Source organism: Hemitrygon akajei, chromosome 15 (assembly GCF_048418815.1).
Source record: "Hemitrygon akajei chromosome 15, sHemAka1.3, whole genome shotgun sequence".
Taxonomy (NCBI): domain Eukaryota; kingdom Metazoa; phylum Chordata; class Chondrichthyes; order Myliobatiformes; family Dasyatidae; genus Hemitrygon; species Hemitrygon akajei.
In genome coordinates this window covers 26,144,326-26,165,252 of record NC_133138.1, presented here as the reverse complement: position 1 = coordinate 26,165,252, position 20,927 = coordinate 26,144,326, and the positions used below count along the sequence as shown (strand labels likewise).

Genomic DNA, 20,927 nt, shown 5'->3' with positions numbered 1-20,927 from the left:
GCAGATTAATTTCTAAATGGGAAGAAACTACAAAATTCTGAGATGCAAAGGGACTTGAGAGTCCTTGTGCGGAACACCCGAAAGATTAACTTGCAGGTTGAGTCGGTGGTGAGGAAGGCAAATGCAATGTTAGCATTCATTTCAAGAGGTCTATAATTTAATCAGGGATGTGATGTTGAAGCTTTATAAGGCTGTGGTGGGGCCTCATCTGTATTGTGAACAGTTCTGGGCTCCTCATTTAAGAAAAAATATGTTGGCATTGGAAAGGGTTCAGAGGAGGTTCACAAAGATAATTCTGGGAATTAAAGGGTGATCATACAAGGAGCAGTTGATGGCTCTGGGCCTGTACTCGTTGGAACTTAGAAGGAAGGGGAGGGGTGTCATTAAAACCTTTCAAATGTCGACAACCCAAGACAGAGTAGTTGTGGAAATGATGTTTCCCATGGTTGGGGAGTCTAGGACAAGAGGGCACAGCATGAGGATAGCAGAGCTTTAGAACAGAGATGTGGTGAAATGTCTTTAGCCAAATGATGGTGAATTTGTGGAACTTGTTACCACAGGCAGCTGTGGAGGCCAGGTAGTTGGGTGCATTTAAGGCAGAGATTGATAGGTTCTTGACTGGCCACGGCATCAAAGGTTATGTGGAGCAGGCTGGGGAGTGGGGCTGAAGAGGGGGAAAAAGGATCCGCCATGATTGAATGGTGGAGCAGACTCAATGGGCCAAATGATCTACTCCTGGTCCTGTGTCTGTCTAGGATGCCCAAGACTTTTGCACAGCACTGTAGTAATGTTATATATTGCACTGTAGTAATCTTATGTATTGCACTGTGTTTCTGCCACAAAAATAAACAAATTTCATGAGATAAACCTGATTCTGATATGGGTCTCTATTGTGGATGGGGGGCAGGGAGATAAGAATCATTGTTGGGAAAAGGGAAAGAGAGGGAAGGGAGTGGGAAACACCAGAGAAACATTCTGTAATGATTACTAAACCAATTGTTTGGATCAACTGACCTCATCTGGTGTCTCAGGGCTGGGTGTGCCTGCACCTGCACCACCCTCTCCCCGGCACTCCTTCTCTGCCACCTGTTTGTCACCCCTCCCGTGGCACTTCACTCTCACCATTCCCAACATCTTTTGCTCCTACCAATTTTACAAATTTGCTCTTTGTTCCTGTTGACAAATACAGTGCTTTACAAAAGTCTCTAGCACCCTAGCTATTGAACGTTGTGAAATTCATTCTTTTGTGGCAGCAGTACAATGCAACACATAAACTGCTATAAATTGCAATAAGAAATATACATTAAAAATTTTAAATTGTGTAAGTAACAATTGTCTCACTTCTCAGCAGAGTGACATTAAGGAATCAGAGAAGCCCTAACTTTAGAGCTATGAGGACTAGAATATAAAAGCAAGGATGTCATTTTGAAACTTTAAAAAGCACTGGTGAAGCCTCACTTGGAGTATTTTGAGTAGTTTTGGGCCCCTTATCTTAGAAAGGATGTGCTGACACTGGAGAGGGTTCAAAGGAGATTCACAAAAATGATTCGAGGATTGAACAGCTTTTCATATGAAGACTCTGGCCTATATTCCCTCGAATTCAGAAGAATGAGGGGTGACCTCATTGAACCCTATCGAATGGTGAGAGGCCTTTATAGATTAGATGTGAAGAGGATGCTTCCTATGGTGGGAGTGTCCAAGACCAGAGGACACAGCCTCAGAATAGAGGGACATCGTTTTAGATCGGAAATGGGGAGGAATTTCTTTAGCCAGAGAGTGGTAAATCTGTGGAATTCATTGCCACAGGCAGCTGTGGAGGCCAATTCTTTATGTATTGATTAAGGCAGAGGTTGATGGATTCTTGATTGGTCAGGGCATGAAGGGACATGGGTGGGAGGGTGGGGGGGAAGGCAAGAGATTGGGTCTGAGAGGAGAAAATGGATCAGCCATGATGAAATGGTGGAGCAGATTCAATGGGCCAAATGGCCAAATTCTGCATCTATATCTTATGGTCTAAAAGTTGTGAGACCTCTAGCTAGATTCAGAGAACTGAAGAAAGAACATTAGGAACTGGGAAGAGTTTTGCTTTTGGTCACTAGTTAGAAGCACATAAATATCAGCTACCAGATGTATTCACCTGCACATGTTAACCCCCATTAAAGTCAGTGGCACAGAATGAGTGAAAGTTAACATAACCCTGGCCACTATCCTCCCATGCACAGAAAATGACCAGAAAAGAAATTCCTCCCATCCCTATAAAATTGGAAAGCAGAAGATAGCATCATGGATTTGAACAGCAAGTTTTGGAATGATGTTCTAAATTTCTATATTATACAGAATCAAAATATGGCATGGTCCATCCTGGGTTCCCTGGTGCGATAAGTTGGACTCCTGACCTCACAAACTACCTTGTTATGATCATTCACCTCAGTGTTTACCTGCACTGCTATTTCTCTGTAACTTTATTCTGCATTGTTACTGTTTTACCTCAACGTCCTGTGTAATGATCTGATCTGTATGAACAGTAAGCAAGACAGGCTTTTCAGTGTATGGGCACGGGCTACACCTTTTCACATGTGACAATAATAAATTAATTCCCATTTCAGAGTAAACTCCTGAAATTATAGAACAGTTTATTGCTGTGATAAAGGAAATATAAAACTTTCAGGGTTAAAGCTTAAAGATATGTTAATCCATATGCAGTTATCCATGTTTAACAATTGCATGAAATGAGTATCTAAGATATAGAATCATAGAAAGTTAACACACAAAACAGGCCCTTTGGTCCACTCAGTCCATGCCGAAACATTTAAGTTGCCTAGTCCCATTGACACAGCCCTCAATACCCCTGCCATCCAAACTTCTCTTAAGCGTTGAAATCGAGCTTGCATGCTCACCTGCAGTTTGTTCCCCTCTAAGTGAAAAAGATTCTCCTCATGTTCCCCTTAAACTTTTTAGCTTTCACCTTGAGCCATGTCTTTAAGATATCTTATGTTAACATTGTTACCTGATTGAATGGAGTATGTGACTTCTGCATTTATTCCTGTGTCCTTGTCCAAGGCAGTTACTTGCAGAACTTCAGATCCAAGTGGTGCACTTTCTATGATACTGCCTTTGTAAGCAGGGCTGGTAAACCTGGGTGGGTGGTCATTGGAATCCACCACATTAATATTGACTCGTACAAAGTTCCGTTTAACTGGAACTTCCTGGTCTCGCACCTGTCAAACACATGCACAAGCAATGGTAACAGAAATATTTTAATTTAATTGACAATACGGATTTCAAAAACTACACCTTTATATAGTTTTGAGTAAAACAAAACAGATTACCCTGTTCTTCTGGCATCCGGGAGCTGTTAAATCATACCAAAATCAACATATGCCCCATACAAAGTTGACCTGGGATAAGATCTAAGACCCCTGAGCAGTGTCTCTGATATTAATGTTTTAGAAACAGCTGCTTCCACTCTACCATCAGGTTTCTCAATGGTCCACGAATGCTTCTTCACTGTTTTGGTCTTTTTACACCATTCATATTTAATTTTATGTATTTATGATAGGAACTTAGTAATTTTTTAATGTATAGCAATGTACTGCTACTGCAGAACAACAGATTTGAAGGCGTGTGTCAGTGATAATAAACCTGATTCTGATTCGCTTTTCAGTCTCAGTATGTACAGCTGCAACTGGTAAATTTCATTAAGATGCAGAGGGAGGCATGTAGTTCGGCCCATTAGGTCTCTGCAAGCTCTGAGAGCAATTCCGTGAGTTTCTCTTATTTCCTTCCAGTCCTGCAACTTGCTCTTTCTTTACTATGTTGATCCAACTTCCTTTTGAGGGGTTTGGTGAGTCGCTGAGCTCCCTCCATTGGTATCTGCGGTCTCATATGTTTCCCTTCTGATTCTCTCACCACCAAGGGGTAACTTCTAGCAGCCACTTAACCAACCCATTTATCTTTGGTATGTGGGTAGAAACCAGGACACCAGAAGAAATGCACACAGTCACAGGATGAAAGTGCAGACTCCATGTGGACAGTGCTAGAGGTCGGAATCAAGCCTAGTACAATGAATATGATGGGCTGAATGGCCTAATTCTGCTCCTATGTATTGTGGTGCTGTGGAGGCAGCAACACGAACTGCTGTATCACTTGCCCAGTGACGTTTCTGCGGCAGACTGTAAACTCATTTTATGTTATGCTTCTTCTGCAAATTCTCTTATCATTGTCATTGATAGAGGATCAAAAACTATATCTACCTAAATCTCTCTAATTTGCAAAGTTGGCAGTTCCACATATTGATCTGATGTTGGTTGTAACAAGAGCAGAAAATGCCAGAAGCACTCGGCAGTCCCAGCAGCAACCAAGTGTTTCCACCATTTTCTGTCTTTGCTTCAGATTTGCAACATCTGCAGCTTCTTCACTCTCCTGGTGAAGGCTGTCCTCAGTGTGAATATGAGACCTTGTGTACAGGTGGTCACTCCTACCAGACATTGACATGAGCCTCCTTCACCTGAGGCAGTGTAGGCTTTCCCTCATGTTTGCTCACTTGCTTGCCATAAGCCCCACTTAGCAATTTTACCCTCCATTATTCATTCCACTTGGTCAAGAATCTCTGGGTGATGGATTGAAGCTCCCCAACCATTATACATTCTGTGCCCCTGCTTCTGAGTTTACAATGTGTTAGAACATTAATTCATTCATGGTAGGAAATAAAATCAAGATTCAAGTTTACTTATCACACGTACATTGAAATATGCAGTGAAATTCTTTTGCATTAATAACCTACACACCCAAGGGTGTGTTGGAGGCAATCTACAAATGGTGCCACACATTCCAGTGCCAAAATAGCATGTCCACAGTGTATGACAGAACAAACACAGAACAACCAAAGAGCAAAAGTAAAATTGAGCCCCATTCCTTCCTCCCACTCACACATGCATACACAGTCCTTTAACCCCAAGATAGGCCTCCAACTCCAGCCTCCTGCAGACAGTGAGTGCCATGACTGTGTTGCTTGTCTTCGAACACTCTTAATTCCCCCAACGATCCTGTTCCTAAACCCTAACTTAACACCCAAGTCCCCTCTGTGTCCCAAAAACTATCCTTGCAAACCAAAGAAACAATTAAAATAATAACTAAATGTGAGCTGTGCCTCAGTAGTGGTCACAACTCAGCACCATCCAGGTCAACAATAAATAAACATTTTAATAGATTGTACTTGATGCATTAAACAAATTCATAAAGTTATCATGTCTGATATCAGAGACTGCAATTAATCTCACTCAGATACTGTGCAAGAGTACGAGGCACATACTGTGTATATATACGAGAGGTGATTGGTAAGTTTGTGGCCTAAGGTAGGAGCCAATTTTAGAAAACCTGGCACATTTATTTTTCAACATAGTCCCCTCCTACATTTACACACTTAGCCCACGAATCTTGGACCTCCAGTAAGTGTCTACAGATGGGTGTTTGATAAGTTCGTGGCCTACAGTAAAAGGAGATGAGTCATACAGTTCTCGTTACATGCACGTGCAGGTCAACTCTTTGAGTGATTATGCAGAAAGTTTGAGGTTAATAACTCATCAGGGATGAATGATAAGTTCATGGCCTAAGGTAGAAGGAGATGAGTTATTAACTTCAAACTTTCTACATAATCACTCAAAGAGTTGATCTGCATGTGCATTTAACTCATCTCCTTCTACCCTAGGGCACGAACATATCAATCATCCCTCGTAGTTAGGGTGACTAAGACTTTTGCACTGTACTATATATTGATTAAAATTGAAAGGAGTTTGAGAAACAGAAACAAGAGTACTTTGCTTTGTATTAGCTCAGCAGTATTAATATATATGTATATATATATATATATATATATATTTGTGCCTAACACTTTTGCACAGTACTGTAAGTCACTATTTAAGAGTGATTTACAGATCACATTCTTCTGAAAATGAAACACATCCAATTTTATGATATTGGCAAAATATCCAGGAACTCTTCTGGAAAGCTGCCATTTTGTCCATCAAGCCTTTACTTACGGAGTCATTTGCTGGGAGTCAACTCACTGTCTTTCTGGCAGAACAGTATTGACACAGATCCAATGCTACTTAGTTTACCTTAGTTTGAAATGGTTCAATTATTTTCTGGTTTAACTATTGGAATTATTTCAAGGATGTTACAACTCATGTTCTCAATATTATTTATTATATATTTAATGATGACTGTTTTTTTGTATTTGCAGAGTGTGTCTTTTGCACATTGGATGCTTGTGGTCTATGTGTGTACACGTTTTCATTGATTCTATTGTATGTGTTTATTCTACTGTAAATTTGCCCACAGGAAAATAAATCTCATGGTGGTATATGGTGACATGTACAGTACTGTGCAAAGTCTTAGGCACATAGATATATCTAGCTAGGGTGTCTAAGATTTTTACACATTACTGTATTTGTTAACACGGAAGCGAGTTTGTAAGTCTGGTGGGAGGAAAGTATGGTGAGGGTGGAGGGGTGTGGGACAGGTGGCAGAGGAGGAGTACCGAGGCAGGTGGTAGCATGTGTGCAGGCACACCTAGTCCTGAGACACCTGGCAAGAACATATGATTCCAAACAATTTGTTTATTAATCATTACAGCATCACTTTCTATTGCTTCCTGCTCCCTTCTCTCATCCTTCCAATTTTCCAACCATGATTCTCTTCTCTCTACCCCCTTCCCACTCTTGGTCCTCAATAGAGGCCCATATCAGAATCAGGTTTATCATCACTCACATATATCATTAAATTTGTTTTTGTAACACACAGTTCAAAAGTCTTAGGCACCCTAGCTATATATGCAGTATGTGCTTAAGATTATCGCACATTTCTGTACGTACTTTGATAATAAATTTACTTTGAACTTTAAACACAGTTGAACCAATATTTTATGAACGATTTAACTTTTCTTTTTAAAAAGTCTATAGTAATATCACTTGCTTAGACTTTTAAACTATGGACTTAATTGTGTTTCTCTCTATGTCAGTAACATGGGCACATGGTAAGTTTTAATTTGCTTAATTCCAATTAATTATTCTCTGACTTCTGTTTAATACGCTAAGTGACAAAACCAAAACACAATTAATTTGGCCCTCAAGTGATTTAGTATTTATTATCTTCAAGGTAACAAGCAATCACTAGCTGGTCAAGGAACATATGAGAGGGGAAAGGAGTTGTCAATATTTGCAGTCGTAACCCTGCATTCAGGACTGAATTGTTTTCAAATGCATCTGGGATCTCTCCCTCTCTGATATGGTGATTTGTAGCCAATAGTTCTTTGGGATATTTGTCCACTGTGTGAACTGGCCTCCTGATCTTACTTGAAAACTATTGCTCCATCATCAGCAGTCGTAGTTTCGCTAATACAGTCCCAAACGCTGGAACTCCTTCCTTAAACTCTGCTGCTTTTTCTTTTTCCCCATTTAAGATGCTGTTTGAAACCAATCACCTCTGGCCAAGCATTTGATCATCAGCTGTAATGACATCCTCTATTTATATCTGACCCTCATTTTAGACTATAAGACCCTAAGACAGTGGTGTCAAACTCATTTTAGGTCACGGGCCGGATTGAGCAAAATGCAGGTTCATGCGGGCCGGATCAGTCGGATGCGTGCGAACGCAGCTTTCGTTGCCTCCGTTTTTTCAGCCTGCTCTCATGTGTCTCAGTCTCTGCTATAACTACAAAGTGTTTCACTTTACAAATTCCGTTTCTTATGAAGAAGACTGCCGAGCAAGACTGCCGAATAAACACTAAAAACCCTGAAAACCTGGTACCTGAATAAACTCAGCATTAGCCATATCATATGCCATAGGCGCTTCGATTACTGGGGCCAGCTTTAATAGTAATTAGATATTATCTCGCGGGCAAAAGATAATTCCACCGCGGGCTGGATTTGGCCCGCGGGCCTTGAGTTTGACATATATGCCCTAAGATATCAGAGCAAAACTAGACAATCAAGTCTGCTCTGCCATTTCATCACGGCTGATCCAATTTTTCTCTCAGCCCAATCTCCCGCCTTCTCCCTGTATCCCTTCATGCCCTGGCCAATCAAGAACCTATCAACCTCTTCCTTAAATATGCATAAAGACTTGGCCTCCACAGCTGCCTGTGGCAAAGAATTCCACAGATTCTCAACAGTCTAGCTAAGAAATTCCTCCTCATCTCTGTTCTAAAAGGACGCCCCACTGTTCTGAGGCTGTGTCCTCTGGTCTTAGACTCTCCCACCGTTGGAAACATTCTCCTTATATGGCTGGGTCAAGTTTTACAAAGCAACATAGAATAGTGAAGCAAATATAATCCCTTTGTCCCATGAAGTTGTGCCAGATTATTAACCCTTTGCTCCCACATAGTGCTCCATTTTTCTTTCACCCATCTGCCTATCTAAGAGTCTCTTCAATATTCTGAGTGTATATGTATCTCTACCAACATCTTCGGCAGCATGTTTCACACACCCTCCACACACTATGCAGAAACACAACTCTGACATCCCCACATCTGCTTTCCCCCCAAGCAGCTTAAAATTATTTTGTTTTCTTGCAGATGCTGCGCAGCTTACTGAGTTCCTCCAGTATCTTACTCATCGCTTTTGATTCCAGCATCTGCCGTTTCTTGTGTGTCCACGTTGTCTGAAGCCTATTTTATCCCTGCCACATGCAGCCCAATACTTTCCAATACAACCTGAGTTTACACCGGACAGTGTAACCTAAATTAATTAACTCCCACATAAAGTGACCTTGAAGGTTTCAATCAAGGATCTTGGATTTATCTATACAGATTGTTACTTCACAAAAAAAAAATGAGGTGAGCTGGGAATACAAAATATGACAGTGGAGTAATATGCATTTACTGCTCTAAATTAGTTTGTTGGAAGATAGCAGAAAGAGTAAGTGTTAACTCCGTTTCTCTCTCTGCAGGTGCTGGCTGACATGCTGAGAACACCCAGCAATTTCTGCTTTTATCTGAGGTTGTTTGAAGGAGTTACATTTACCTCACTATAGTAGAACTAATAAGGGCATATTTTCTGCCAAAAAGAACTTCTAAAGATCTTCTTCACGCTCATGAAACTTTGATGAAAGTGCCATTTATGGATACAAGTAGGCTTGCATCAAGTTTTTGATTAATAACACATCTATAATGCCTGCTTGGCATTTCATTATCATAATGTCATAATGAAAATGCAAGTGCTTTCAGTTGCTGAACACCAGCCATATAGATGGAGAAGCAAATGCCAGCTTATTTTCCTTTGGAGCTTTGCTACCTTTCTGCAGAGAATAGATAATGGGAAACAGCAACTTAGCATCACATCTAATTAACTCAAATCCCGATGCAAGCTATCATCCTCCCTATGCTGTTACAGTAGCATGCCTTCATGCTGATCAATATTTGGAGAAAGCATAGACAACAAGAAGGACACAGGATGAAGCTTGAGTGGTGGACTTCAATCTTCACTACCAAGGACCATTGATGTTTGAGCTGGCCGAGAGTTGCTACACCAGAAAAGAGAACAGTTGTCATGACATTATGTTGCCTACAATGAAGTATCTATCGATCTACGTCTCAGTGTTTTCTTACAAAGTTGCCTGCCAATCACCTGCTAAACATTTCTAAAAGGCTAAACTTTGTTCATCACTGAACAGTATGATGGGAGAACAAAAGAAAAGACTGCAGAGGCTGAAAATCTGGGATAAAAACATCGAACTGAAAATGTTTAGAATTACTCAGCACGTCAGAGAGCATCTGTGGAGATAGAAACAGATTTGACAGTTTACATCACCATTCAAAAATATTGTGGCTGACAAGCTAGCCCAAGACTCCATTTTTTTTTGCATGGGTGTAAAGATTCAACCCCCATGTTTTATGAAAGCTCACTTATTAACTGGCCAATCGACATTAGAACAGGTCATCTGATTATAACCACATTATTCTTCAAGCTGTGAAATGGTTTACGATGTCCTAAAGCCATGATAAGTGCTGTATTAATGCTTGGTCAGCCCTTCTTATTAAAAACTACTAACTGAAGATGGTTGGTCAGATGTATTCCCCACCTATTGTAATATAGTTTCCATTTTCAATAGTGCTGAAGGAAAAGGAGTATAATGGAAATTCCTCTTACACTAGGAACTAAAGTCAAATTTCTCCTTTTCAATTGCTTTAATAAATCTCATCTTGTGGCATTAATCTGCCCAGTTTCTGAACAACTACATTTAAAAAAATGATATTGAATTCTTTAAAATGTTTTTGCTTCATCTGAAATTTGACATTCCGTTTATAAAATATATATTGTTGGTTAATTAGAACTGGGATAATGTCTTTTTGTCCTTGTTTATTGTCAAAGTTAAAGTAAATTTATTATCAAAGTGCCTGTATGTCATCAGATACTACCCTGAAATTTACTTATTGGAGGCATTTACAGGAAAATAAAGAAATACAATAGAATCTATGAAACTTACTTCATCAATGAACAATAGACAAAGAAAGACGGACAAACAGCCAATGTGCAAAAGACAAATTGTGCACATAAATAAATAATACTGAGAACATGAATGCAGAGACTTTGAAAGTGAGTCATTAGGTTGTGGAATTAGTTCAGAAATGAGGTGAGTGATATTCTCTGCCCTGACTCAGGAGCCTGATGGTTGTGGGCTAATAACTGTTCCTGAACTTGGTGGTTTGGGACCTAAGGCTCCTGTACCTCCTGACCAATGGTATTTGCAAGAAGACAGCATGGCCTGGGTGATGGGAGTCCTTGATAATGGATGCTGCTTTCTTGTGGCAGCGCTCCTTGCAAATGTGCTCAATGGTGGATATGGCTTTACCAGTGATGGCTGTGATGGACTGGGATATAAATGTGCCATGGATAGTCCAAAGCCTGGCTGTAAAAGGCAGAGAGTCGGGCATGGAGCTAGCAACTCCAAACCCACAGCTATAGATACACCAACAGAAGCTCCAAAGACATCATCCCCCAGAGAGCAAAGGATCTTTGCCTAGAAGATGAATGAAGTTGTGTGGTGACAACAGAAGCCACAGGGCTGATTGACCTACAGCCCAGGGCAAAGGACTCTGGTCAGCTGCTGTTGGCAGTCTATGCCTCAGTAAAGGTGATGGATGGGCTTAAGATGAAGAAGAAGGCTCCATTACATTGAAGCCTACTTCTTGGTTTAAGATGTGATTTAATGTGGTAATACATTACGTCATGGTACTTGTGATGAAAAGTGAAATAATCTGTAGGTTTAAAGGCTTGGGTGTGGCTTTACAACCTGGAAATATGGCAAAATAGGCTACAGGAATATCGCATTTCTGACCTTGAATCAAGATGGGGATACCAGTGGCTTGGAAACTAATGCAATTTATCATTTTGCTCAATGACAACTAACATATGGCGGTTGGTGCAGGATTGGCTCAGTTCAGGGTTTTCCCATATGTTGCTAGGACTAATGAAAATTATTTCCAGTTCAGAAATATAATCCTCAGCCTCCACAGAATCAGACGATGATTCATTCAATGCCACTGCTATGGAACTAAATTAAATTGAAATTGAAGTATCCCAATTAACTATCTCAAGCTGAAAATGGCAATATAGTCCCCCGGTATTCTGGTATAAGAAATAAGGTTCAATTGGAATTGCTGCCTGGTGTGACTTCAGGCTTTCTGCAATCACAGCTATCCGGATCTGAATCTGCTGAAGCTGATGAAGACGACACTGACCATTCGTTAGAGGATGTGTATGTGCACAGGTTGGAGTGAAGACCGGGGTTTGTTTTGCTGTCGTTGTTTTGTTGTTCGTTGTGTTCTGTGTTGTGCTGCTGAGCATTGTGGGCATACTCTGTTGGCACCGGAACGTGTGGCAATGTTTACAGGCAGCCCCCAGCACATCCTCATTGCCTGCGCAAATGACACATTTCATATACATGCAAACTTGAATCTTGAATCAAGAAACCATCAGCTGTAGGAATCTGATAGGTCAAGAAGCAGTGCCCTTGTGGGGGGGGGGGGGGGGGGAGAAATTGTCGATATTTTGGACTGAGTATTTACATCTGGATCCTGATGCAGGATTTCAGTTTGAAATGTTGAAAATTCCTTGCCCCCTGCACATGTTGCACAACTCACTTCAGGTCCTCTAGCACCTGTTGCTTGAGAATCCAGCATCTGAAGTTTCTTGTGTGTCCAGAGTTGTCTGAATTTCATATCAACTCTGCCAAATGTACGAATATTTTCCAATACAGTCTGAAATTATGTCAGACACTGTAATCAGTGTAAGCTCCAGATAAAATGGCTTTAAAGGTCCTAGTCTAGTTCCCAGTGGAAAAAAGGATCCCACATATATCTGTACAGACTGTTACCTAATATAAAAGAGGTGAGCTGGCAACAGGGAATGGAAAATGTGACAGTGGAGTAATATGCATTTGCTGCTCTAATGTAGAATGTTGGGAGAAGGCCGAAAGAGGAAGTGTTAATTCTGTTTCTCTCTCTGCAGGTGCTGAGTGACCTACTGAGAACACCCAGCATTTTCTGCTTTTATCTGTTGTCAATAGAAGGAGTTACATATACCACACTATAGCAGAACTTATAAGGGCGAAGTTCAAGGATCAAAGATCAATTTTATTCGCCACATACATAGATATGTATTTGGAATTTGCTGTTGTGTCTTTATTCTTTATAAAGAATAATATAAAAATAAGTTAGAGATTAAAGTATGGGTATGAAATAAAATCTGCATAAATACTGGCATGTATTCACAATGTAAACAACATTATAAAAATGGTTTAAAATGTTTACAGTGCATTGCAATAACTGAGGTACTAGATGAAAGACGGTGGGGGTGGCTAACTAGAATGTTGATCGGATAAACTATCTGGGAAGAAACTTTTAAGATAACGTGAGATTTTTGTTTTAATAGCTCAATAGCACTATAATTGTTGCCATTAATCAAGAACTTCAAAGATCTTCTTCATGTTCATGAAAGTTTGGTGAATGTGCCATGCATGTATACAAATAGGCTTCTACCAAGTATCTGATGAAGTGTAGTGAGACCCTAAAAAGTTGCTAGACAAAATCTACCCTATCCAAACCATCCAAATAGCTGAGAAGAATTTCTATACAACTATAAAACTGTCAGGCTACCTCGTGCTTGATGGTAATGTATTTCCACCTACCATGACGGTAAGAGTGTGCAAGTGGATTGATTCATAATCTAGTTCATCAGCAGTCTGTAGCACACCACTGGCAGGGTCCAGGTAAAACAGGTTTACACTCTGAGGATCAACGCTGCTCTGGATGGTATAAATTAGCTTGTTACTCCCATCTGTGTCCTGGGCACTGATCTGCATAATTTCAGTCATGCGAGGAGTGTCTTCAGGAATCCATATGTCATATTTACTCTCCAAAAACTGTGGCCGGTGTTCATTGATGTCAATCACTTTGACATAAGCCTAATGTATAAAGAGAAAAGAAATTGCAAAGTGATGATCTGTAAGTTATTATTGAACATTACATGCACAGGGGACCATGTTTCAGGCCAAGATCCTTCATCTGCACTGAAACGTCAAATGATTATTGATGCCGCTTGATTTGCTAAATTCCTCCATCATTTAGTGCATGCTACTCAATATTTCCAGTATCTGCAGAATCCCTTGTGTTTACCTATAGATTCAAGTGTTCGTTTGAGGAATTTTACCAAATATAAGCCCGTATAGAATGCATCTACTGCTCTGTCTAATACATCTAACCTCTGCAAGATGTACTTTATCAACTTCTCCTACAGAAATAGCACTCAGTCTATGTATTGTGTATACTTAAGTAGGTTGATATATTAGGCACCTGTTTTTCTAACCTTATGCAATCTAATCTCTTCCAAAGGATAACATTTGCTTATAAACATCTCCAACTCTACAAACATTCCTCTCAGCAATGAACTGTTCATTCATCTCAGGTAGCTTGATCACAACAGGGACAGGCCAAATTAAGTGCCCTCCATTGTAACAGCAAAGCTGCACAATTCCCCTGCTCCAGGTCCCCTAAAAGCCTACACTGCAACTCTCTACACTACGTAGCAACCACTTGCTGTTGGCCACCTCACAGAACGTTTCAGCACATGTTCTTCACAAAGCCCTGAATGAATGATGAAATAAATCTCACCTGCCAACACCATTTTTTGTTTTTACTCATATAGACACTTCAGCCCATGATGTGATGTCAACTATTTAAACTACTGTTGGATTGGACTGATTGTTATATTTCTTGTACTTGTTTGTATTTTTGTATAATTACCTACTGTATATACAGGGTTTTATAATGGTTGTAACTACTTACTTTTAATGACATTACTTGAATGGCGGCTATCTCATTGGTTAAATCAAGCAATGGAATTTGAATGGATTGTCTATTATCAGTGATATGGTATAAGAGGACCAATCTTATGGTCCTCAAAAAACTGATCTCAGGATTGTATGTATATGGTAACATATATGTACTGTACATTGATAATAAATTTACTTTGAATTTTGAAGAGGGCCACGTCACATTGGTTCATTGCTCCCTCTCCCCATCTCTTTCACACTTACTCACTCTCTCCCTCTTCCTCATACTTCATCTTCCTTCTTTTCTTCGTCGTTTTTGTAACATTTAACAATCATAAGAAACGAGTTTTATGCCTCATTCTTGACTTCCAAAGAACTTCGGACCAAAAGCATCAGGTTCCTTTACTATTAATTCATTAAACACCATCCTGCCCACACAAGGTCTCTATCATGGGCTTCTCTATGAGCTTCTTAAATATCTTGATCATACAATATTTGCCTCCACCACCATCTGTGGCAGTGTGTTCCTGGCACCCACCACTCTCTGTGAGGTTAACCCCTTTCACTTCAAAGTGCATGCCCTCTAGTATTAAACGTTTTAATTCTAGGAGAAAGATACTGACTCTCTATGCCTCTGATAATCTTAGAAACTTCAATCAGGTCTCCCCTGAGCATCTGTGCTCCAGAGAAAACAACCAAAGTTTTTACAACCTGCCCTCTAATCTAAGCAACATCTTTGTGAACCTCTTCTGCACCTTCTCCAAGGGCTCCACATCCTTCCTACAATGGAGCGATTTGAATTGAATGCAAAACTCCAGGATGCAGCCCAACCAAAGCTGCAACATAACGTCCTGACTGTTGAGCTCAGTGTCTCAGATAATGAAGGTAAACATACCATATGCCTCCTTCATTGCCCTTTCACCTTTGCAGCTGCTTTCAGGGAGCTGTGGACTTGGACCCCAAGTACAAATGCTGTTGAGAGTCTTGACATTAACAGCATACAGCCCATTTGAAATTGATCTCCCACCTCACACTTGGCTGTATTAAATTCCATTGAGTGTACCTGAGCGGTGACAGAATCTGTTCCGTTGGTCAGTTGTACTGTCAAATTGTAATTTGATGTCCGGCTGGCATTTAGTGGTTTGGCAATGGTGATTGTGCCACTGTTCTTCTCAATTTCAAACTCCTCCTCTTCATCCCCACCTGTCCGAGATTAAGAAGAGATGAGTGAAACAACCCGAAAGGAACTTGACTCAGATACAATAAGAACTCAAAAAAACTCTCACTATGATGCACAGAATTCATTTAAACTCGAAGCGCAAGTTGTACAAAGCAACTGTGCTAATTGGGTATATACTTTCCAAATAACCAAGCACAAATAATACTGGAGTACACTCAGCCTAATATTTCACCTGACACTCTACATAACCAGGTGAAATATTAAGATAATGCATAAAAGCTTCATTACAAAGAAACATGAAGAACTATTGAGACACAGCTGAGAGAACCCGCAATATACTTAACTTGCCCTAGCCCTACTTTAGGGATCCACAGGGATACTATAAGATGGACCAAGACAGGTAGCATGTAATTTTTCAAGCTGTGGATGTCACGTGGAAGCTAGTCTTAATAGTCCATCTCACAGCTCTTGAGAAAATGATGAGTGCTCTTCTTGTACTGCTCCAGATCTTCCGGTGAAGGAACTTCCACAAAGCAGATGGTAAGCGAATTCTAGAAGTTAGATTCAGTACTGTCAATATATACCATAGGATCATAAGACATAGAAGCTTGGTCCATTGAGTCTGCTCTGCCATTCCATCATGGCTGATTTATTTTCCATCTCAACCACAATCTCCTGTCTTCTCCACGTAACCTTTGACGCCCTTACTAGTCAAAGAACCAATCAATTTCTGCTTGAAGTATACCAAATGACTCGGCCCCCACAGTAATCTTTGGTAATAAACTCCACAGAATCACCACCCTCTGACTAAATAAAATTGTTCCTCATCTCTGTTCCAAGGGAACACCCTTCTATGGTTGAACACTATTTTTAAAAGACAGCATGGCATGGGTCTTGTGAGTGGGGTAGAGCAAATTGCTAGTGGTGGACTTTCCATGGATTTGCTGTTCTTGCTCTTCCTGATGATGGAGGTCACATGATTGATGGTGGAGGTCACTTGATTGGAGGCATGCTGTCAGAACAGCATGGACAATTACTAAAGTACATTTTGCAATCATGTTGTGTTATGAGGGGTGATTGATAAGTTTGTGGCCTAGGTAGGAGTCCATTTTAGAAAACATAGTACATTTATTTTTCAACAGAGTCCCCTCCTACATTTACACACTTAGTCCAGCAGTCATGGAACATACGGATCCCTTCTTTGTAGAAGTCAACATCTTGGACCTCCAGAAGGGGTCCACAGCAAGGGTGATTGATAAGTTCGCGGCCCAGGGTAGAAGGAGATGAGTTATTAACTTCAAACTCTCTGCATTATCACTCAAAGAGTTGAACTGCATGTGCATGTAACGAGAGCTGTATAACTCATCTCCTTCTACCTTAGGCCACAAACATCAATCACCCCTGCTGTGGACCACCTGGAGGTCCAAGATGCTGACTTCTACAAAGAAGGGATCCGTATGCTCCACGACCGCTGGACTAAATGTGTAAATTAAGACGGGGACTACGTTGAAAAATAAACGTGCTAGGTTTTCTAAAATTGACTCCTACCTTAGGCCACGAACTTGTCAATCAGTCCGCATGGCACTGGAGGGAATCAATGTTTAGGGTGGTGGTGTCAATGAAGTGGGATGCTCTTTCCTGGTAGGTGCCAAACTCCTCAGATGCTTAAATTTAATTGTCATTTAGCCACACATGAATACCCATGAATAGAGCCAAACAAGACAGCATTCCTCTGGGACCAAGGTGCAAAACACAGTACTAACACTCATACACAGTACAAGGCACATATAAGACAGCAGTAAACACAGTCGCACAGAAAAAAATAATTAATATAGCCCAAGTCCCTGGGTATCCTGCCCTGTAGATTAATGACACATGGGAAGTTGTCAGTAAGAACAACCCTGGAGCAGTCCGATTATAATGCGCTAGTGCAGCCACAAACAGACGCAATCCACTTGCTTTCCCCAAAGCGAACACCAGCGGGTCACAAGCCTCTAACGCAACATGGACATCGCATGACACCACCTCCAGCTGCTGCAATAGGCATCCCCGTGGAATGAAGGCCTGGTCTGCACTACAACCGAGGACACACCACCACTCTCGTCAATGAACGGGGACCAGGGCAGGGCAATCACAAACCAGAGGAAATCTGCAGAGTAAACAGTTGACAGTCATGAAGGTTTCTGATGAAGGGTCTCGGCCCAAAACGTTGACTATTTACTCTTTTCCATAGATACTGCCTGGCCTGCTGAATTTCTCCAGCATTTTGGGTGTTTTCCAGTAAAGGCCAATTGCACTTGTAGGATGTTGTCAGTGCTGTCACGTTTTAATTTCAGACTTTTACCTTGAAGATGATGGAAAGGCTTTGGGATGCCAGGAGATAAGATACTCATCCCATAGATCTCCATCTGACCTGCTCTTGTAGCCACAGTACTTTGAGGCTGGTCCAGCTGTATTTCAATGATACCTCCAGGATGTTGATGGTGGTGGTGGGGTGAGGGGGGGTGGGTGCTCAGTGATGGTGACGCCACTGAATGTCAAGGCTTTCACTTGTTGTACATGGTTATTACCTGGCTCTTACTGAGCATGAATGTCACTTGACATTCAATAGATCAAGTCTAAATGTAGTATTTATCTAGTCCCACTGTCTCAGCTTGATATCACACAGAGTGAAACCACTTGTGATAGTGTGAGGCACAGTGGCAGCCAGGACAAAACATCTACTTGTCAACGCTGGTCGAACATGGCTCTGAATATTTCAGCCTTGTCTTCAGCACTCATAGCCCAGCGCTGTTGAAGATGGGGATCTCCTTGAAACCTCCACTTCCTGTTCATTGGTCTCCACTATCCATTGGCCAGGACCACCATTCATCCATGTGGCATGACTGCAGATCTCTTGTGTGACTTTGGAATGACTCAGCTCTGCCGATTAGCAAATGTGTACTCATGAGTTCTTGTTTTTCTAGTTTAGCACCTAATTTTAGCTATAGTGGATGCTGCTCCCTCTGAGTTCTTCTACACGCTCCGTCTGAGCTGTGTCGATTGGCACATTGAGTCCAATGGGAAACTGAGGGAAATGCCAGGGCATGAAGTAACACACTTACGAGATGTACATTTCCGCTGCTGCTGAGAGCATCAGATCGGTTTTTATTACAATCCGGTGGTCTTTAGTTCTCATTATTATGGTGAGCTGTATTTAGTCTCCATTGTGGGAGTTAAACTCATCTGTTAGTCCAGCCCTCAGAATTAGTAGTTGAGAAACTTAACCTTGGTGTCATCACTGGGAAGCCCTATGTATCGTTTGAAGTGCAAACAAGATTAAATGAGTATCCATTTCTGTGTAGGGGAAATGATTTGAAGTAAATCAGCAAACTCATTTCCCCGGATACCCTAAACGAAAATAATCAAAAAAGCCAAGCTTCACCACGCATTCATTTGCTGTGCTTGAGGGGTATTGCAGGTGCAGAATCACTAACTCAAGTCTTTCAAGCCCAACCAGTGTTGTTGTCAGTTTACATAAAATAAAGTTAATTCTCATATCTGCGTGCAACTACAGTGATATACTTGAGAGATTATCTCAGCGAACTGTTTTACATGTTCTTGCTGGTTGCATTATCATTTGATTGATTCTTGTCACAGCTGCTAAAATGGAAGTAGTACTTGCTGGTTTCCAAGTGAAATGTCTGTTGGTTTGTTCACAGACAGGTCTTATTCAGAATACCATTTGTTTTTTATCAGCTGTAAAATGTACACGAGAAATTGCACTAAATCCTTTCATAGAAATGCTATTCACAAGTGCGGCTTTCCATTTTCTAAGAAAAATTAGGAACTAAGTTATCTCTAGCAGGTGGCAAAAGAGAAAATATTTTGCAGGGAGATGATAATATAACAAAATGATATCTAAATGGAAACTAAGCAACAGGAGACTTATTATATGTACAACCAGGCAAAGGGATACACAGTGTGATGAGCAGATGGAGTACCCGGTGGGAATGGAGGTCCGGCCAGATCCCAGATGGTAACACCATGATCGGAATGACATTGAGAGGGAGTAATGACGTTCTCAAGGCCCACTGCAAATACTCTTCTGCCTATTATATTCATTTTCATACCCATGCACTGAACAGGCACATCATTAGCTGATCTTATACACACATTTGAACTCTTGCCTCACTCTATAAAAAACTTGACTGTCACTGAGATAGAGCTACGAAACATCAGGTAGACTCTGGGAGGCAGAAATTACTTCAGCAGATAATCTGACAAAATAACTAATTATTTACTTTTAGTTAAAGCCCAGGAATTTACAGTGGGGAGGAATCAATTTAAAGAGATCAGATTAGCTTTATTTGTCACATGTACATTGAAACATACAGTGAAGTGTCACACACAAAATGCTGGAGGAATTCAGGGGGCCGCGTAGCATCTATTGAAAAGAGTAAACAGCTAATGTTTCAGGCTGAGACACTTCTTTAGGACTGGAGAAGATGATGAGAAGTCAGAGTAACAAGGTGGGGGGTATGGAGGGAGGAAGAAGTGGTAGGTGAAATCGGGAGGGAGGAGTGGATGAAGTGAAGAGCTGGAAAGTTGATTGGTGAAAGAAATAAAAGGCTGGAGGAAGGGGAACTTGATAGGAGAGGGTAGAAGACCATGGAGGAAAGGAAATGAGGAGGATCACTAGAGTGATGTGACGGGTAGGTAAGGAAATATGGTGAGAGAGGGCAATAGGAATGGGCGATGATGAAGGAGACAGGGTGGGGGCCACTGGGAGATTACCAGAAATTTGAGAAATTGGTGTTCATGCCATCAGGTTGGAGGCTACCCAGATAGAATATAAGGTGTTGCTCATCCACCCAGAGTGTGACCTCACCGCAGCAGCAGAGGAGGCCATGGTCAGAATGAGAATGGGAACTACAATTGAAATGGGTGGCCACTGGGAGATCCCACTTTTTCTGGTGGGTGCTTGGCGAAGCAGTCTCCCAATCTATGTCGGGTCTCACCGATATACAGGAGGCCACACCAGGAGCACCGAATACAGTAGTGAAGTGTGTTGTTTGTGTCAAATCAAATCAGTGAGGAGTGTGATGGGCAGCCCACAAGTGCCGCCATGCCTCTGGCGCTAACATAGCACGCCTACTGCTCACTAGCCCTAACTTGTACGCCTTTGGAATGCAGGAGGAAACTAGAGGGGGAACACATACAAACTCCAACAGAACAAGGACATGTGAGCACTGAATCTTCTTCAAAAGAACTAACTTGCACATAAAGCCAATGAAAAATCAGAAGGGAGGAATCAGTCTGGTAATATGGATGAAGTAAGAGAGCAGAGGCTAACAGAGATATTGAAATAGGAGGGAGTTTTCCAAGAGCAAAACTGTTTTCTCTGAGTTGTCAGAATGTGAGAGGACAAATTTGCAAT

The 20,927-nt window shown here is 41.2% G+C and overlaps 1 protein-coding gene across 1 annotated transcript in view; it reads right to left on the bottom strand.

The window, feature by feature from the left end:
* fat2 (FAT atypical cadherin 2) overlaps positions 1–20,927 on the bottom strand; it is a 169,556-nt gene that overhangs the window by 51,135 nt on the left and 97,494 nt on the right. Inside the window, exons 7-9 of the mRNA XM_073067318.1 lie at positions 15,392–15,531; positions 13,186–13,461; positions 3,008–3,218 (exon numbers count right to left, since the gene is read on the bottom strand). Coding sequence (XP_072923419.1) covers positions 3,008–3,218; positions 13,186–13,461; positions 15,392–15,531 — 627 coding nt within the window. The remainder of the gene's footprint in view (positions 1–3,007; positions 3,219–13,185; positions 13,462–15,391; positions 15,532–20,927) is intronic.